The sequence below is a fragment of a genome, unplaced genomic scaffold, assembly GCF_019419815.1.
Source record: "Pyrus x bretschneideri cultivar Hongxiangsu unplaced genomic scaffold, Pyrus_bretschneideri_v1 Contig72, whole genome shotgun sequence".
NCBI classification, from domain to species: domain Eukaryota; kingdom Viridiplantae; phylum Streptophyta; class Magnoliopsida; order Rosales; family Rosaceae; genus Pyrus; species Pyrus x bretschneideri.
The window spans coordinates 1,989,102-2,005,225 of NW_025999812.1; the positions used below are offsets into that span (position 1 = coordinate 1,989,102).

Sequence of the window (16,124 nt, forward strand, 5' to 3'; positions counted from 1 at the left end):
TGCCACCTCTTGCTATCTCAATCTATTCCATTATGATTTCAAGTTTATCTATTTCAAGTCTTGGGCATCTGATGGCAAATAAACTTCACTGTAACTCCCTCATGGCCTCTCTCTCTTCCTCTTCTTCTTTCTCTCCCTCTCTCTCTCTCTCTCTCTCTCTCTCTCTCTCTAACCCAGTGCATTTGATTTCAAAATTTTCATGGGGAAACATAGAGATATGGCGGAGAGTGGGAGTAGTGAGTTTGGGTTGCGCTGCTGGGCATCAGTGGTTGCGGTGTTGGGGGAGGGAGTGGCACTGGACATTAGCGTTGAACGGGCGTGTGGATCTTCTCTGTTAATGTAAAGGGTAGTGCTAGAATTTTAAAAATAAAGTGAGGATATAAGTGGTAGAAAATTTGTATTCCGGATTCCTAACAGCAGGCGGAATTGAAGTACGGTATACCTCATATATCTCAGGAGTCCAATTAGTCCAAAAGAAGGAATTGAATTTCAAAATTTTTGTGGATCCCACCACTTTTTCAATTCCTAGTAATTTAGGAAAAGCTGGAGTACTCCGTAATTGGAATTCAATTCCACATTTTGATTCTGATTACAGGTACGTAAACACGTCATAAATTTATCATTAATCAGTGCCTCTTGTGCTTTTTAAAGAATTTCTAGTTACTGTCGATGAATGTAGTATAGTGCCAACTATGGCTCTCAAAGTATGTACCATGATAGTTAGTGTCTAGTGCAAAATTATGAAATGAGTAGACATGGTGATGGTGTCGTGTTTGTCATGTTCGTGTCGTTTTTATGTCTTGTCAAAGTCGTTAAAATAAACGGGTAATATAACCTGACTCGAACTCCACCCATTAAATTAACGGATAATATGACCCAACCTATTTTCCATTAAAGAAAATATATTTTACTTCAACAAATAATCAAATAAAAACGTCATACTAAATTAGTATCTACATACTATATTGTCACATAAATTTACTTCAAAATATAAAAAAAAACATTTACCTTTTAAGTATTATATATCTCAAAAAAAAGCCTAATGAAAAAACACTAGTACATTACTATAAAATATCAAACGTAAAAAGATATTCAAATTGCAAAATGAAGGAAGTTTATTTTTAAGGTTGCAGAGCCTTTCTCAAAAGTCCGAACCCTGTCAATGGTTGAATGAGGCTCAAAGCTTGCACATTATTGCAAAATCCTTCAATTTTCATCAATCACAAAGGAAAATGGAAATGATATTAGAAATTTGGCTTGATACATTGTCTTAAAGAATTAGATTGATGAAGTTTTCAGTAAAACTTTTCACATTAGCACTCCCTTTCACATAAACTAAGCTTCATGGTTGCAGGAGTTTGCTGTATGAATTTTTCTAGTGGAGATTTGAAGAAGTGAATTTCTTCTATTGGGATTTCGGCAAAGAGGACAACTGTGAAGTTTTACTCATCAGTTTTGTTTGCGGAGGCAAAGAGGAAGGGGAAGAAGGAAACCTTGAGGCGTCCAGATAAGTTATGATTATTGATAAGTGTTTTTTTTTTCAAAAAGGGAACAACAATTGACAAGTCACGGTTATTCATATTTTTTTAAGATTGAGAAGACTTATGAAGACATTTCAGTCTCTTCTGACCATAATAAAAGTTTTAAGTGTAAAGATTAAAAATGAAATTCCAAATGAGAAAATAAAGCAAAGTTCAGGTTGGGCCTATCGCTAAAATTCAGAAATGTTGCCTTAAACCCTAAACCCTAAACCTCTGATAAGTAGTTGTCTTCTCCAAATAGGAGTGTAAAGTGTAAACAATCTCCCTGCAAATACTCTCCATTTAAACCAAATATTCTGCTCGCATTTGTCTCTGAGAAACTGATAAACCGTGACTGCAAGCTACAAAAATGGTGAGGCCATATGCAATGAAGGGAAAGAAGCGGAAGAAGAATGCAGATGTATACGACAGGGCAGAGGAAGAAGAATTAGCAGTAGTAGCAGCAGCAGCAGCTGAACCAGAAGAACCAGAGGCAGAGGAAGCCGATAAGAAACGGATCAAAGGAAATGAATCAGAAGAAAAGGAGGGCAACCCAATTGAGCTCGAGGGTATTCCATTGGCCCCAGCAGAGATTAACCCCAAGAACGGACCAGGTGCTATCTTCATCCTTGAGAAAGCGTCTCTGGAAGTTGCCAAAGTTGGAAAGGTTTGATTTTTCTATGCTATTTGTATAATTTTGTGTGTATATTTTTTTAATTTTGAGCTGGTTTTTTTTATATTTTTTATTGTAGACTTATCAGCTATTGAATTCTGACGACCACTCAAATTTCCTGAGGAAGAACAACAAGGATCCTGCTCTTTACAGGCCTGATATCGTTCATCAGGTTAGCAAACTCTGGCCAATTTCTGCTTCTCTATTGAATTTAATGAAACTTCTCTGCATGAACTTCTGCATTCAACTTTTGCTCTTGGTTTTTTAGTTTTATTTATTTGTAAAGAAGCATAAATTGAATTAATTTGCACTTGTGTGCTGCTATAGAAGTTTGATTTCAGCTCTACTATAAGTTAGAAAACAAATTAGGATCAACTCCAAACCGTACAAAGCAGCTGTTTCAAAATTGAATTGGCATTATATTGCTGGCCATTACATGAAATGAAGGTGTGGCCGAACCGTATAAGTTCTATTGCTCGTCATTCTGGTTATGAGGAACCTTTTATACGAAGGTGTGGCAGCAGGGAAGAAAGACCACCATGGGATGTGGTTTCTCAAAGTGAATAAGGGTGTTTGATGATGGTAGGGACGTAATAGAAGGGTGTATGAAAGTTTGATGGAGGGGGAATAGGAATACTCGTGGCATAGAGTTCAATTTTGGCTTTGGAATTGTCAAGAGTTTAGGAGCAGTTATTTCTTTTCTGTATTTTGTGATGGGATAACTGCTGCTTCCTTGTGCTTTGTTCTGTTATTCTGGAAGCTTCTTTTTCTGTGTTTTTCGTTTTCTAGCTTGTTAGGAGCTCTTTAGTGTACTTGGCTTCTTGTCCTCTGTTTCGGTTTTGATTCCTTCGATCCATGATTCTCTTTCTTATAAGAAAAAAGAAAAAAGTGATTCTAGTTTCTTATGAAAAGTAAATGGAAATGTGAAAGTGTACAGAAGTAATAAGATCCCAACTATTGTGGTCTGCAGGCTCTCCTTATGGTTTTAGATAGCCCAATTAATAAAGCTGGGAGGTTGCGAAACGTGTATGTGAGAACTGCAGCAAGTGTTCTTATTGAAGTTAAGCCATATGTTCGTATCCCGAGGACATTTAAGCGGTTCTCTGGTGTGATGTGTAAGTTCATCTATTCCCATATTCTTATGCAAAATAGCACTGTTATTTGCTTTTAGTGAAGGCCATTTGTCATTTTAATCCTGCCAACCATCTTGCAGTGCAGCTGCTACAAAAACTGAGTATATCTGCTGTTGGTAAGCGTGAGAAACTTATGCGTGTCATAAAGAACCCTGTGACACAGTATTTACCCATCAACTCTCGTAAAATAGGTGAGTTTATTAATGACTAAAATCCTACCCTTACGCCACACTTTAGCCTTGACCTCACCAACCATTATGTCATCTATTTCGAAAACTGAAGACGTATTCTTGCATTCCAGGCTTCTCATACAGTTCGGAAAAATTGGTTAACATACAGAATTATGTTGCTAGTGCTGAAAACAGTACGGACTTTGTTTTTGCGGTATGCTCAGAACTATTGCTATGGCTTTATATTAGAATATTAACTGTTTGCACTTGTAGCTATTCTAATACTGTCTTTTCAGGTTGGTGCGATGGCTCACGGGAAAGTTGAGACAGACTGTAATGAGGATTTCATTTCAGGTATGTCCTTGCTTTTCATCTGTATAATATTTAATTTTTCAGGCATATTTTTCTTCCCCTGTATCGGAGTTAATGGAACCCTTTGTTCAGTTTGACTACAAAGGTTAAAGAGCCACATTTAGGATTTGATGGAAGGATTTAAAATTATGACTAGAATTTGAACATAAGGATACTGTAGATACAATGTATTTGAACATTTGATTGACTAAATATGGCGTAAACTTTTGAATCATAGGTACATTGACATATTCTAAGTCACCAATTTATTTTCTTTCATCCTGTATCCAAAGAAAATGTATATCCATTGCTAACATTTCATTCAAGAAATTTAACTATTTATCTAAAATTTGATGATTTGAGATCTCACTTGAATTCAAGCACATGATTGTTCATTTAGTAGCTTGATGCTTGAATTTGAGCTTCCTGCTAAGAATGATTATCAAGCCGAGCCTGCTTAAGTTTACATGTTAAAACTCTCTTAAGCATTTGCGTGCAATTGATGTTTCTGTTAGGTGAAACGCGGATTATGTATGAAGTAATTGGTTTGTGAAAATCAGTAATATTGTTTGCATATTTCAATGCTTTGGTACGCAAAAGGTCCGTAATCTTCGACTTATTTAATTACTATAGTAATTCTCATGATCAATGTCGTTAGAGTGGAATATTCGGGATCCTTCGGTTGACAACTCTTGCTTCAAGTTTTTGAATAAACCCTAGACCTGAGCTAATTCTCTGAAGTGATATTAACACATGATATTTCAAAATTTTTGCAGTATGTAGTTATCCACTGAGCGCGGCATATTGTATCACAATGATTTGCCAGGCGTTGGCTGGAAAGTGGACTGTTTTGTGAACAATGTTTGAGTGAGAATCTCGATGCTTGCAAGCTCATTGGGTTTGAGGGTTCTTCAAAGTTTTGTGTATCCGGAGTTGTACGATGTCGGTCTATTACTTGGTCAAATTTTGTGAGGGTTGTGGTAGAAAATCTTATACTTTAATCTTTATATTAATTCATATTTGTTGATCGTTCCATGACAAAGACCGTCCTTTTTTCGAAGGCAAAGGGCAAAACTCTCGTCGCAGCTTGGCATAATCGCGACTGTTGAGTCTTTTGAATGGAGCACTGATCGCATGAGAGCAGAGCATACTACCGTAGTCGCGACTGTGTCATAGCTCTTCGGTTCGAACCATCCAGAGAACAAATTCTCTTAATCTGTAAAAACAAATCTCTACGGGTATCCAAGGCATCGACATTGTGCCACCAATTGTAATATTCCGATAGGCCCTCAATTATAGTACGATGGCATAATCCAAGCGGAATTCTGTTCAACTCGACCGGAAAACCAAAACAGAATTCCTTCAAACTTGGACTAGTACAACAGTAGGCTGCAGTAATACGAAAATACTGTAAACCCCAGAAATATTAGAGCACAAGGTGATTGGATAAATGACCCAAAGAAAATAATTTCAAGGTGTCATTCAAGCACAAAGTAGAATAAAATAAACATCGACGAAAATATCTTGGTATTCAAACAGAAACAATTAAACAAAACTGCTATTATCTCGTAATACAAAATGCCATCTGCTCTTAACATCCGTTCATTTAAGATTGATTAGAGCTAGCGGGACCTGCACCAAAACCACCAGCTCCGCGACCAAACCCAGGTCTTCCACCGGGCCCCTGAAAATACAAACGCAACAAGAAAGATGAGTTAGGAGGTTTTCATATGATGCGCTTTAACACGGAACAAGGAAAAAACACAGATGCATACTATCTAAACCGACGCTTAACAAGTCCACGGTACAAATCTTGATGGTATCAGATAAAAAATGGTTATAAATTTCCCAAGTATAAAATTTTCAGTTGACATAGAAGTGAAATTGACCCCCTATCCGACAAATGGTAAAACACAAACAGAACCTGGGAGTTTAAATATGAAACAAATTATTCGCAGCAGAAAAATTACCCCAAAAGAAGGTCTATAATCAGCGGGAGCTCCCCCCTTGTCCCCAAAGTCACCCCCAGGGGCACGAGGTCCTCCACGGTACCCATCCCTGTCACCACCGAATCTGCGTTCTCCATCAAAGCGAGATGGGCCACTGTTCACAACATCACCAAACCAAAAATTATATTCCAACCAAAGAAAGCATTCAAAAAATGGACCATAAAAGGAAGCACAAATCTGTCAGTCCATTGGCAGAATAAAAACCAAAGATATAAATGTGTTGTGATTCGGTTACAATTAACTTCTTCATACACGGCCAATATTGGATCAACTCGTGAACTTACTAGTTCAACCAGGTCAAAAAAAATATACTTCAATAGTCCATTAATCCTACTCGCATTTCATTCAATTCCCGCTTATTGCAGACACTCCAAACCCAATACAAGCAGTGTATCAATCTTGTCAATCAAACTAAGAACATCCAATCCGAATTAAACAAACATAACAAATTATCAGCAATACAAAAACAAGCCGAACTTCATAAACAACGAGCAGTGCATCAAAACTTATCAATCAAACTAACAAATTCTGATACGAATTAAACAAACATAACAAATTATCAGCAATACAAAGGAAAACCAAATTTGTATAAGCATTTAAGAATTAAAACAAACTGAACTTCATAAACAACGAGAAGTGCATCAAATCTTGTCAATCAAATTAACAAATTCCGGAACGAATTAAAGAAACATAACAAATTATCAGCAAAACAAAGAAACATAAAGTTGTATAAGAATTTAAGGATTAAACAAGCCGAATAGCATAAAACAACAAGAGGAGCTTGAACAAAACGACTTACCGGGGGCGGTCACCGGATGGGCCCATGGGCGGCCAGGAGGCTTGGCCTGCTTCTTCAGAGTAGCAGGAACGATCTCCGAGGGGAGATTGAGGTAAGTCCTCAAAAACTCGATACCGTCATTGGTGAGGTACCAGTAGTAGTGCATCCAAGCAAACGTCTCCCTCACATACTCCTTGGACTTGAAGCTCTGCATCAGCTTAATCACCTGCAGATTCGGCACATCGATATCCGGGTGCTTCGCCAAGTTATAGTCCTTCTTCGCGTAGCAAACTCCCTCTTGGAACAGGTACTTCGAGATCTCCCGGCGATTCTTCTCCGAAATGATCTGCAGATACGATACAAGAAATTTAACTTTCTCTTTTATTTTCAGTTTCTCGGGAAACAAACAGAAAATAAGGAGAGGGAATTGGAGGGAGAATTACCATGGTTGCGGTTGCGAAGAGGCGGCTGCGACTGAGGAAGAGGAAGAGACGGCGGCAAACAACTGATCTTTTACGAGGCTGCGCGCTGTGAAGTAAAACCCTAGAGAGAAGCAACTTTGTTTATAGGAGAGGAGAAGGCGGCATTCTCTCTCTTCTTGCGGGGTTCTAAATTACGTTTTCGACCTTGAAAATTAATTCTTGAATTATTCGCAGAAATGTTAAAGGCTAATTTGGTATTGGAGAATTTTTTTAAAAAAAATTGTTTTTGCTGTCCTGTGATAATAAATAGTTGTAAAATAAAGTTATTAAGTGTTTGGTAATCTATTTTTTTTGTAAAAATACTTTTAACAAGAAAAAAAAAATAGTGCCTGGGTGTTTAGTAAACTTTTATACGAAATTGCTATGGATATGTTTGAGCATCTCCAAAGGAGATGTCAAAATGTCCAAATTAGCAATAACAGTAAAAAAAGACAGCTATAATGTTTTCCAACCGAGAAGCTAAATATGATGTGGCAACATAGAATAGCAGCTCTCCCCCTTGCTGTCAAATTTGAAAGCAATTTTAAATATTTTTTAATTAATTTTTAAATGTTATTTTATTAATTTTTTTATCAGATCTGCAACTCTCCTCTCTCACTCGAACCATAGAAGCGTCGCTCGTCCTTCTTTTTCCCTTTTCTCAAAATCAAACCCATAAACTAACCTCACGATCTCAACCTAAAACCCAAATGTAAGACTTTATTTCGCCGATGGATTGCAATCCCTAGGCTACAATTCCTCCACCTGCAAATCAAAATGGGAGAAGTCGTTGTCTTTCCTTGTCGGTAATTTAAAATCCCACACTTTCTCAACATCCAAACAAATTTTATAAAAAATTGAAATTAAAAGGTTAAAAAAATTTGGTTGTGCCCTTTGGATTTGAGGTGAGTTCAAGTATATCGATGTGATGGTAGAGGGCGACAGTTTGTTGATGGAGAAGAGAAGTAGGTATACAAAGATTCAAAAAATAGAGAACGAAGATGATAGGAGAAGTCTAGAAAGAAGGGGGCATAAAATAATAGTTTAATAAAATAAAAAGAAAAGAAAATAGTGTAATAAAATAATATTTAATTTGACATACCGGGTGGAGAGCAAAATTTTGAAAAATGTCAAAATGTCAAATAGGCTGTCAAATTCAAAATTTATGTTCAAAATTTGACATCTCCTTTGGAAATGCTCTTAAAGGACTAAAAATATGGTATTTAATGTGATATAATAATTGCCAAAGAGAGTAATGTAGGGGTAGATATTGTAATTTTGTAAAATATGCGGGGTATTTGCCATTTGAAAATTTTATTAAGGGGTGTGCTATCCACACACCATATTTTACTGCTCACACACCATTTGTTTATTTTTTTCCTTTGATGTTCTTCAATTCATCCGATCCGACGGTCGAAAATTAGAAGGGTGTGTGGACAACACACCTCTTTTATTAAATGGCCATTCTTCATTATACTTTGAAAAAAAAGAAAAGAAAACATTTTTGAAAAGCATGGTAGAGTCTGCTTTTGCTTTTCTACAACCATTGACAGTAATTTAAAAAACATAAACACTTTTTTTGTTCTACCAAACACATTTGATGTTCTAGATTTTTTAAGAAGCCAATTTTTTTTAAAGCACCATAACCCCAAACCAGCCTTTAGTCTTTTAGCCAATTTTCGTTACTACTTTCGTCTAAATTTCACTTTAAAAAAAACATGTGATAATTTGTTAAGCAACACAATCTAAGTTTAAAAGATGGTGATATCATATGCTTCACATGTGCGCAATTTAGGTGAAAACACTAATAAAATTGGCTAAAGGAGCAAATGCTCCAGAGTGAATCAAATTCAACATAACTTGATTCACCTTTAGAGTCTCTCCAATGCGCTTTCTAAATGAGCTCCTAACTAGAATATAAAGATGATTTAAAAAAAAAAAAAAAAAAAAAATCAACTTCAATCATGCTCCCTATCCACCTCATGAGTAGGAATTCATCTTAAGAGATCCTAAATACATGGAGGGAGAAATGAGTTCATAATGGTTCTCTATAATTAATTTAATATTATTTTAAATAAAAAAATAATTTTTATTGAGTCATAGTCATTATGAATTTTTAAAGCAGTAGTATGGTTGAAGCAAAACTTTTTAGAGAGCTCTTAAAATAACCTTTTGACAATTTTAACTAAAACTTTGTTACAAAATAGAGAGCATGATTGAAAATGCTCTTAGCATTTAGCCATTATGGAGAGGCCGAAGAAATCAAAGAAAAAAGGGATAAGTACTTAGATTTCGTGAAGATGACAAAAATAGAAAAGTACCTGAATTATGACCAAATTGGATCTTTGGTCTCTGAATTACAATTTTGTGACGTTTGGTATGGAGCATTGGCCCTTTTAATAATTTCCATTAGTATTTTCTTCTAAAATGCTCACATGTAAAGCACATAATCATTTTTTAAATTGAAGTTGTGTTGCTTAAAATATATGATATCGTGTTTCTTAAGACGTAATTCAGATAAAATAATAACTAAAGTGGCTAAAAAAAACCAACGCTCCACGTTAAATCAAAATTATGTACAAAATGTCAGGACTTTTAATTTAGAGATCACAACTTCAATTTCAATTTGCCAAATCATTCAAAGATTATATCTCCTAATTTGCTTCTTTATTAAAAAACAAGGCTCAAAAGTTGCATTTCATAAATCGCAAGGTCGAAAATGTAATTTGGTAATTCGTCGAAAATGTAATCTCAATTGTACATACTCATCCCATATTTCCATCCGTATGTTTTACAACCGGATCTTTTTGACCCACCCACCAGAAAATCTATAACCCGTTACCGAGACGGCGAGACCGAGAGTGAGCTTTGAATCTCTCTGCCGCGCCTTCACTACCCAAAATCTCCAGTCTCCTCTCTCTCTCTCTCTCTCACACTCCCCACCAGAATTAGCGGTCACCATGTCCTCTCTGCTGCTGGCTTTAGGTTCTGTTTGCTTACTGAGAAAATACTTGTTTACTATTTTTTAGCGTTTCCAATTAATTACGTTGATTTTAATTTTTGAGTTGGTTCAAGTTTTCACATGTGGAAGTGGAATCTGTATATAATTTAGAGTAGTGGGCATGCTGGTGGAATATGAACATTTTGATTTTTATGGGTCTAAATTTTCTGCATACCACAAATGCGATGTCCCAAATTCCTAATGCAGCAAGAGCAAGCTTGTATTTTTATGTGTTTTTCTTGCTTTTAATTTGTTGTGGCTGGTTCTTTTGATTGTTTGTAATTTCCTCATAATTCGTACTGGACAAATACAGAATTTGGATGGGTTGCTGTCATTGCATAATACTTGCACAAATGCAAAATTTGGATGTTACAACAGCTCCAGGGCTTTGAAATCTCCAGCATTACAGGTCCTCTCTCAACCCATTATCCGAATTCATTTCAATAACTAAGTTTTGCCCGTTTTGTTTCATTTCGATTCATGCATATCCCAATCGACAGAAGAGATGTCAAATTGCAAGTTTTATATCAAGGTTTGGAGGCCTAGTCTGGTATCTGATATTGATCTCAGGCAATTTGCAATTGACATTGTCATTCTCAAGTAACAACCATCCTGTTGTTGGATATGTCAATGCAGAAAAACTAGTTAGGAAAATACAAATAGAATAAAAAATGAATTTTTTTTTGATGTTGCTGATAGTTATTCTCGTCCGACATGTTTTATGACTTGGATTCGGTACATATACATGGTCGTATCAAAATTTGGGTGGGGTAAAGATGGATTCTGCTGAGAAGAATGGTCTGCATAGGTTGGCAACTATGTTGCATCGATACTTCAAATTTGGAGAAGGGTGAGTATCGGATACGTGCACCCCCACAATACCTCCCAATACGTAACGGATACTCAATTCGGAGTATCGTTGACTTTATTGTGTTGTTGACTATGGGATACGGCTCGGATACGGTTAAGATACTCCCAAGATATGGTCATGGTACATAATCCAAGTTAGAAATTTGGGTTGTAGTTTCTAAATTCAAGGTGTTTACTTTGTTAATGTTGGAAGATAAACATGTATCTTTCGTTCTTTGGTGATATAATTTATATAGTGAATATGAACTGACGAAATATTATTCTAATTGTCGTATCCTTGCCATATTGTATCTTTGTTTTTTAGAGATTTACCATATCACCATACCGTATATAGCCACCTGCATCTGTATCCGTATCGGTGCAACATAGGTTGGCAGTGATAGGTTAAAAATTTTAAATAAAATATAAAATCCAATAATAAGAATCTGGTTGCTCTTACCATGTATATATTTTTTTTCCTTCAATGTTACGCACATGTTACATTTCAAACTACAAACTGTAGAGTCATTGTGTGTTTACTTCTACAATTGCTAAGGTCAGCATCGGTTATCCTGGTTCCTTTGCATAGGCATGTTCTTTTTGTTTACCCATTGGTGGTTTGTGCATAATGTGGTTTTCTGTCTTTTGTCTCCTAATTCTTCCAAAATTGAGTGTCTCTATCTTTCAATAAGATTTGAAACTTACATGTTCGAATGAATTTGATCATAGTCAAAGGGACTGTCCGCAATCTTAGTTCTTTGGGTTCCTATTATTGTAGGTTTTAATTATGCTCAAGTGATTCCTGTGATTGGGTTCATTTACGATTCTGAATTTTTGGTGGGCTTTTACTGTAGGGAGTTGTGGATGTAGGTCGTTTAGTTCCAGATAAAATAAGGTAAAAGGAAAGGAAATGAAGTTTTAAAATTATTAACACTTTATGCCACTTTCTTGAATGCTGAAAAATGAACACCGCCTGAGTGGCTGAGCCAATTACTTAGCTGAGTTGCGGTTTTTGTTTATCCAGGTCCAATTAATAAAAGCTGAATAGTCAAGTTTTATTTTTTGATATTATCATTACATTTTCCAGCAACTAATCAGAATGGTTAAACCTGTTAATTTTTAGTTTATTGTTTCTATGGCCACTCAAATTCAGAAAGTGTTATTGCTTACAGTTTGTGGAATTCTCTTGTTTCTTTAATTGGTGAAGTTGACCGAACCTAAATTCTAGGATTGTGTTGATGGATTATTATGATCCAAGTGTTCAATAATCTTATGTCTAATTATATTTATAAGACTGCACATGTTTAGAAGTTAAGATTGATTAAGATTGAGCAAGTTCGGTTTAAACTTTTAACTTTTGGTGATTGTAGGTCATGGGCCTCTTAGAATGAGGTGATATCAATGGGTTGCCATTTTTTTTTTTACTCAACTCTGGTGATCTTTTACTATAAGTAAAAATATAGTTTTCTCTAAAATCATTTGTTTTTAGATTTATTTTCCACATTCGTAACTCCTTTCTTGTGAACAGTAGGTATACTTCGAAGCTGCAAACAACAGTACGGTTGGGGTTATTTTTCCGGTGGATTATAGAAACTCTGTGGAACTTAGGAGGACTATTAACAGCAGGTAGAATGAAACCTCTACTTCTTATAACCACGTGTTCAGATCTGATCGCTTCCCAAGCTGATGACTACTGGCGAACATGAGAATTGAGACAAGAAGTGTTTTGTTTGATTCTTGTGAGCCAAGGAGAGCTCCAAATGTTTGCCCGGTTACAAGTGCCAATTACCATGATACATCTTAGCAACACAACTAGATTACCTCTCTTGAGTTATGCCCAGGCTATCCTTCCCATGCGATGTAATCTCAAATGTCTATACCATTCCATGAACTACAATGTGACACCTAGAATCACATCCCCTGAGAGAGATTTTAGTGCCAATTTTAATGTGGCACAATCCAACTGGTTGATTACCAAACTAAGCAGAGATGGAAAGGTTGGAGAAGCACGTCAAGTGTTTGATGAAATGCCTGACAAAGATGTGGTGACATGGACGACAGTGATCACAGGGTATATCAAGTGTGGGATGGTTGAGGAGGCTAGGAGGCTGTTTGATAGAGTGGATGCTAAGAAGAATGTGATTACATGGACTGCGTTGGTTAGTGGGTATATAAGGCTGAAACGAATTAAGGAGGCAGAGAGGTTGTTTTATGAGATGCCGGAGAAGAATGTGGTTTCTTGGAACACCATGATTGATGGGTATGCACGGGATGGCCAGGTGGATAGGGCTTTGGACTTGTTTAAGAGGATGCCAGAGAGGAATGTGGTTTCGTGGAATACAGTTTTAACCGCTTTGGCACAGTGTGGCAGGATTGAAGAGGCAAGGTCACTTTTCAAACTGATGCCCGCAAGGGATATTATTTCCTGGACAGCAATGGTTGCGGGATTTTCAAGAAATGGCATGATTGATGAAGCTCGAGAATTTTTTGAGAGGATGCCTAAAAGGAATGTGGTGTCGTGGAATGCAATGATTACGGGCTACACCCAGAGTTTGAGATTGGATGAGGCTCTTGAATTGTTTGAGAGGATGCCAGAGAGGGACATACCTTCATGGAATACAATGATCACTGGTTTTATTCATAATGGGGATTTAAAGAGGGCAGAGGAGTTGTTTGTGAAAATGCCATGGAAGAACGTCATCTCTTGGACTACAATGATCACAGGGTATGTACAAGATGGGGAAAATGAAAAAGCATTGATGACTTTTTCAAACATGCTGGCAGATAATGGAGTGAAACCTAATCAGGGAACTTTTGTGAGTGTGTTAAGTGCTTGTAGTAACTTAGCTGGTTTTAGTGAGGGACAACAGATACATCAGATGATAACTAAAACAGTCCATCAGGAATGTGCATTCTTGGTATCCGCACTCATAAACATGTATTCAAAATGTGGGGAGTTAGTCACTGCTAGGAAGATGTTTGAAGATGGATTGACCATTCATAGGGATGTGATCTCATGGAATGGTATGATCGCAGCCTATGCACATCATGGATGTGGCATTGAGGCGATTAACTTGTTTAATGAAATGCGGAAATTAGGATTCAAACCTGATGATGTTACCTTTGTGGGGCTGCTTTCTGCATGCAGTCATGCTGGTTTGGTGGAGGAGGGGATAAAATATTTTAATGAGCTTCTTACAGATGGGTCAATAGAAGTGAGGGAAGATCATTACACATGCTTGGTTGATCTCTGTGGTCGGGCAGGGAGGCTTAAGGAGGCTTTTGATGTCCTTAAGAAGCTGGGAACTAAGCTATCAGCATCTGTTTGGGGGGCTCTTGCTGCTGGATGCAATGTTCATGGTAACATAGATATCGGGAAGCTGGCTGCCGAGAAGCTTTTAGGGGAGGGGCCAGAGAATCCAGGCAGTTACTTGTTGTTGAGTAACATATATGCTTCATCTGGGAAATGGAGAGAAGCTGCAAAGATGAGAATGAAATTGAAAGAGAAGAGGTTGAAGAAGCAACCTGGGTGCAGTTGGATAGAAGTTGGAAATAAGGTGCATGTGTTTGTGGTTGGCGATGAGTCTCATTGTCAATCTAAAGTTATATATTCTTTACTTAGCAATCTTCATGAAAGAATGAAGAAGATTGGGTATGTCCCGTACAATGACTTGATAGTAGATGATTGTTTTTCAGTAACATAAATTAATTTCTCAATTAGCAGACAGTTCAAAAGATACTATTTGAAAAGTGATGTGCAGATTAGATCAGATTGACAGTAGAGGAAGATTTGTTACTGTTGGGTACCCAACTTTTCTTGGGTCCAGGAGATTGGCATTGGACGAATTGCAAAATGCTTATGGATAATGCACCAGAAGCAGTATTTTTCTTTTTTCTTGGGCAGGATAAAGCATTCAAACTCATCTTTGGCCATCAGATTGATGGACTGGATTAAATGGAATCAAACCCCCCTCAAATAGCTTATTGATGGTTGGTTAAGTTGTTGAAGTTCAATGGTTGGGACACATTGTTTCATCAGTGGCCCCATATAATTAGATTGTGCCCTCATCTTTGAGCTTGCACCCTTCTACCCCTGCCGCCAATCTCTAGCAGCAACCGGAGGTCATCTCTGGCCATCCCAATACTGGCTGCAGCAAGACCATCTCATATCCTCTCATCTCCAGGTAAGTTATCTTGCTTACTTACTAAATTAATCAGCATTATAATTAAACAATAATGACAAAGTAATAGCCTATAGATTAACGATGCTGCTAAACTAGGTCTATATATCGGCCTTCGATATTCTAGTCTAATGTAATCACCTTCTGTAAATCTAATGATGGTTTATGTTATTTTTCGTACAAGCTTTTAAATGTGTGATGAAGTGCAATTTCTGAGTTCGCTTGTGCCTCTGATTTCATTTCGCTAGAGTCCCTTGAGGTACACAGATTCGTGGAACAGATGTCTGACAAGCTTGATGCTCCACCTCCTGTGTTTGAATCACCGAAATACTTGACTCGCTGTAAGGATTGTGATAAGCTGTCTGGCTTGCTTGAGTCTCAACAAATTCAGTGTACTGTTTTCCCTTGGTTATGTGAGAACCATGTTTTTCTCAGAATGTCAGACACCGAAATGACAAAATAACTAGAAATAAGTGAAGTCGAATTCCCGTAGAGGGTTTGGATTTTGTTGTTGTTATTGACATATTTTTCATTGAGGCGGTTTAAAGGGTTTCTGTGTCTCGTTAATTGGTATATTCTACTTGCTGTCCTGTATTTTGTTATGGCGATGAATGTTTATTCTTTTGTTCGAAAACATTACGTATGTCGTACTGGTTTGTTAAGTTATGTATTGTCAATGATTGATGAACTCAATACATTGTTGATCGAATTCAAGGGTGCTCATATTGGTTCAGAAAAGAAAACCGAAGTTTTGAGGGACCGCTATCCTATCAATTAGAAAGACTCTTAATTTTAAGGTTGAATAAGGCTTCAACATTGTGAATCTGAGATGTGCGGACGTGCACTCCGGGTTCAGAGTGGATACTATTTACTGAACGTGGGAACAATGTCTACTTTATACAAAACGACGTTCTACTTTAAACTAACCTAAATTACGATGATGGAGAGTCAAACTTTGTTGCATGGGCGAACAAATCTACTCAAATCACCGAGTCTGC

At 36.9% G+C, this 16,124-nt stretch overlaps 3 protein-coding genes across 6 annotated transcripts; 2 read left to right on the plus strand and 1 right to left on the minus strand.

Annotated features, from left to right (window-relative positions):
- The first annotated feature begins 1,680 nt into the window (after positions 1-1,680).
- On the plus strand, positions 1,681-5,532 carry LOC103932168 (ribosomal RNA small subunit methyltransferase nep-1-like). 2 transcript variants are annotated; one of them, XR_007254654.1, is made up of 8 exons: positions 1,681-2,187; positions 2,273-2,365; positions 3,164-3,308; positions 3,407-3,517; positions 3,628-3,710; positions 3,793-3,850; positions 4,624-4,827; positions 4,909-5,532. XR_007254654.1 is itself a non-coding variant. In XM_009341718.3 (7 exons), the coding sequence occupies exons 1-7, from the start codon at positions 1,891-1,893 to the stop codon at positions 4,701-4,703; spliced, it is 867 nt and encodes a 288-aa protein (XP_009339993.2). In that variant the 5' UTR covers positions 1,681-1,890; the 3' UTR covers positions 4,704-4,880. The 2 variants fall into 2 exon arrangements, 1 of the variants encoding a protein (XP_009339993.2); XM_009341718.3 differs by lacking the exon at positions 4,909-5,532 and having other exon boundaries at positions 4,624-4,880.
- LOC103937882 (40S ribosomal protein S10-1-like) lies at positions 5,272-7,238 on the minus strand. Its single transcript, XM_009347854.3, is given in 5 exon segments — positions 5,272-5,531; positions 5,818-5,950; positions 6,656-6,680; positions 6,683-6,980; positions 7,078-7,238. Coding segments are annotated over 5 exon segments (537 nt in total). The 5' UTR covers positions 7,081-7,238; the 3' UTR covers positions 5,272-5,453.
- A 2,619-nt stretch (positions 7,239-9,857) lies between these two features.
- Positions 9,858-15,806, plus strand: LOC103937883 (pentatricopeptide repeat-containing protein At2g35030, mitochondrial). Of its 3 annotated transcripts, none has more exons than XM_009347856.2 (4): positions 9,858-10,080; positions 10,410-10,505; positions 12,474-15,129; positions 15,311-15,806. In XM_009347856.2, the coding sequence occupies exon 3, from the start codon at positions 12,706-12,708 to the stop codon at positions 14,647-14,649; it is 1,944 nt and encodes a 647-aa protein (XP_009346131.2). In that variant the 5' UTR covers positions 9,858-10,080; positions 10,410-10,505; positions 12,474-12,705; the 3' UTR covers positions 14,650-15,129; positions 15,311-15,806. The 3 variants fall into 3 exon arrangements, with proteins under 3 accessions (XP_009346131.2, XP_009346130.2, XP_048430454.1); XM_009347855.2 differs by having other exon boundaries at positions 12,477-15,129; XM_048574497.1 differs by having other exon boundaries at positions 12,477-15,129; positions 15,375-15,806.
- The last annotated feature ends 318 nt before the right edge of the window (positions 15,807-16,124 follow it).

Excerpts from the sequence above, each read along its gene's own strand:
- LOC103937883 (XM_009347856.2), top strand. The coding sequence starts at position 12,706 with ATGTTTGCCCGGTTACAAGTGCCAATTACCATGATACATCTTAGCAAC.
- LOC103932168 (XM_009341718.3), top strand. The coding sequence starts at position 1,891 with ATGGTGAGGCCATATGCAATGAAGGGAAAGAAGCGGAAGAAGAATGCA. Across the intron at positions 3,309-3,406 it reads GCGGTTCTCTGGTGTGATGT|TGCAGCTGCTACAAAAACTG; the intron begins GTAAGTTCATCT and ends ACCATCTTGCAG. Across the intron at positions 3,518-3,627 it reads CATCAACTCTCGTAAAATAG|GCTTCTCATACAGTTCGGAA; the intron begins GTGAGTTTATTA and ends CTTGCATTCCAG.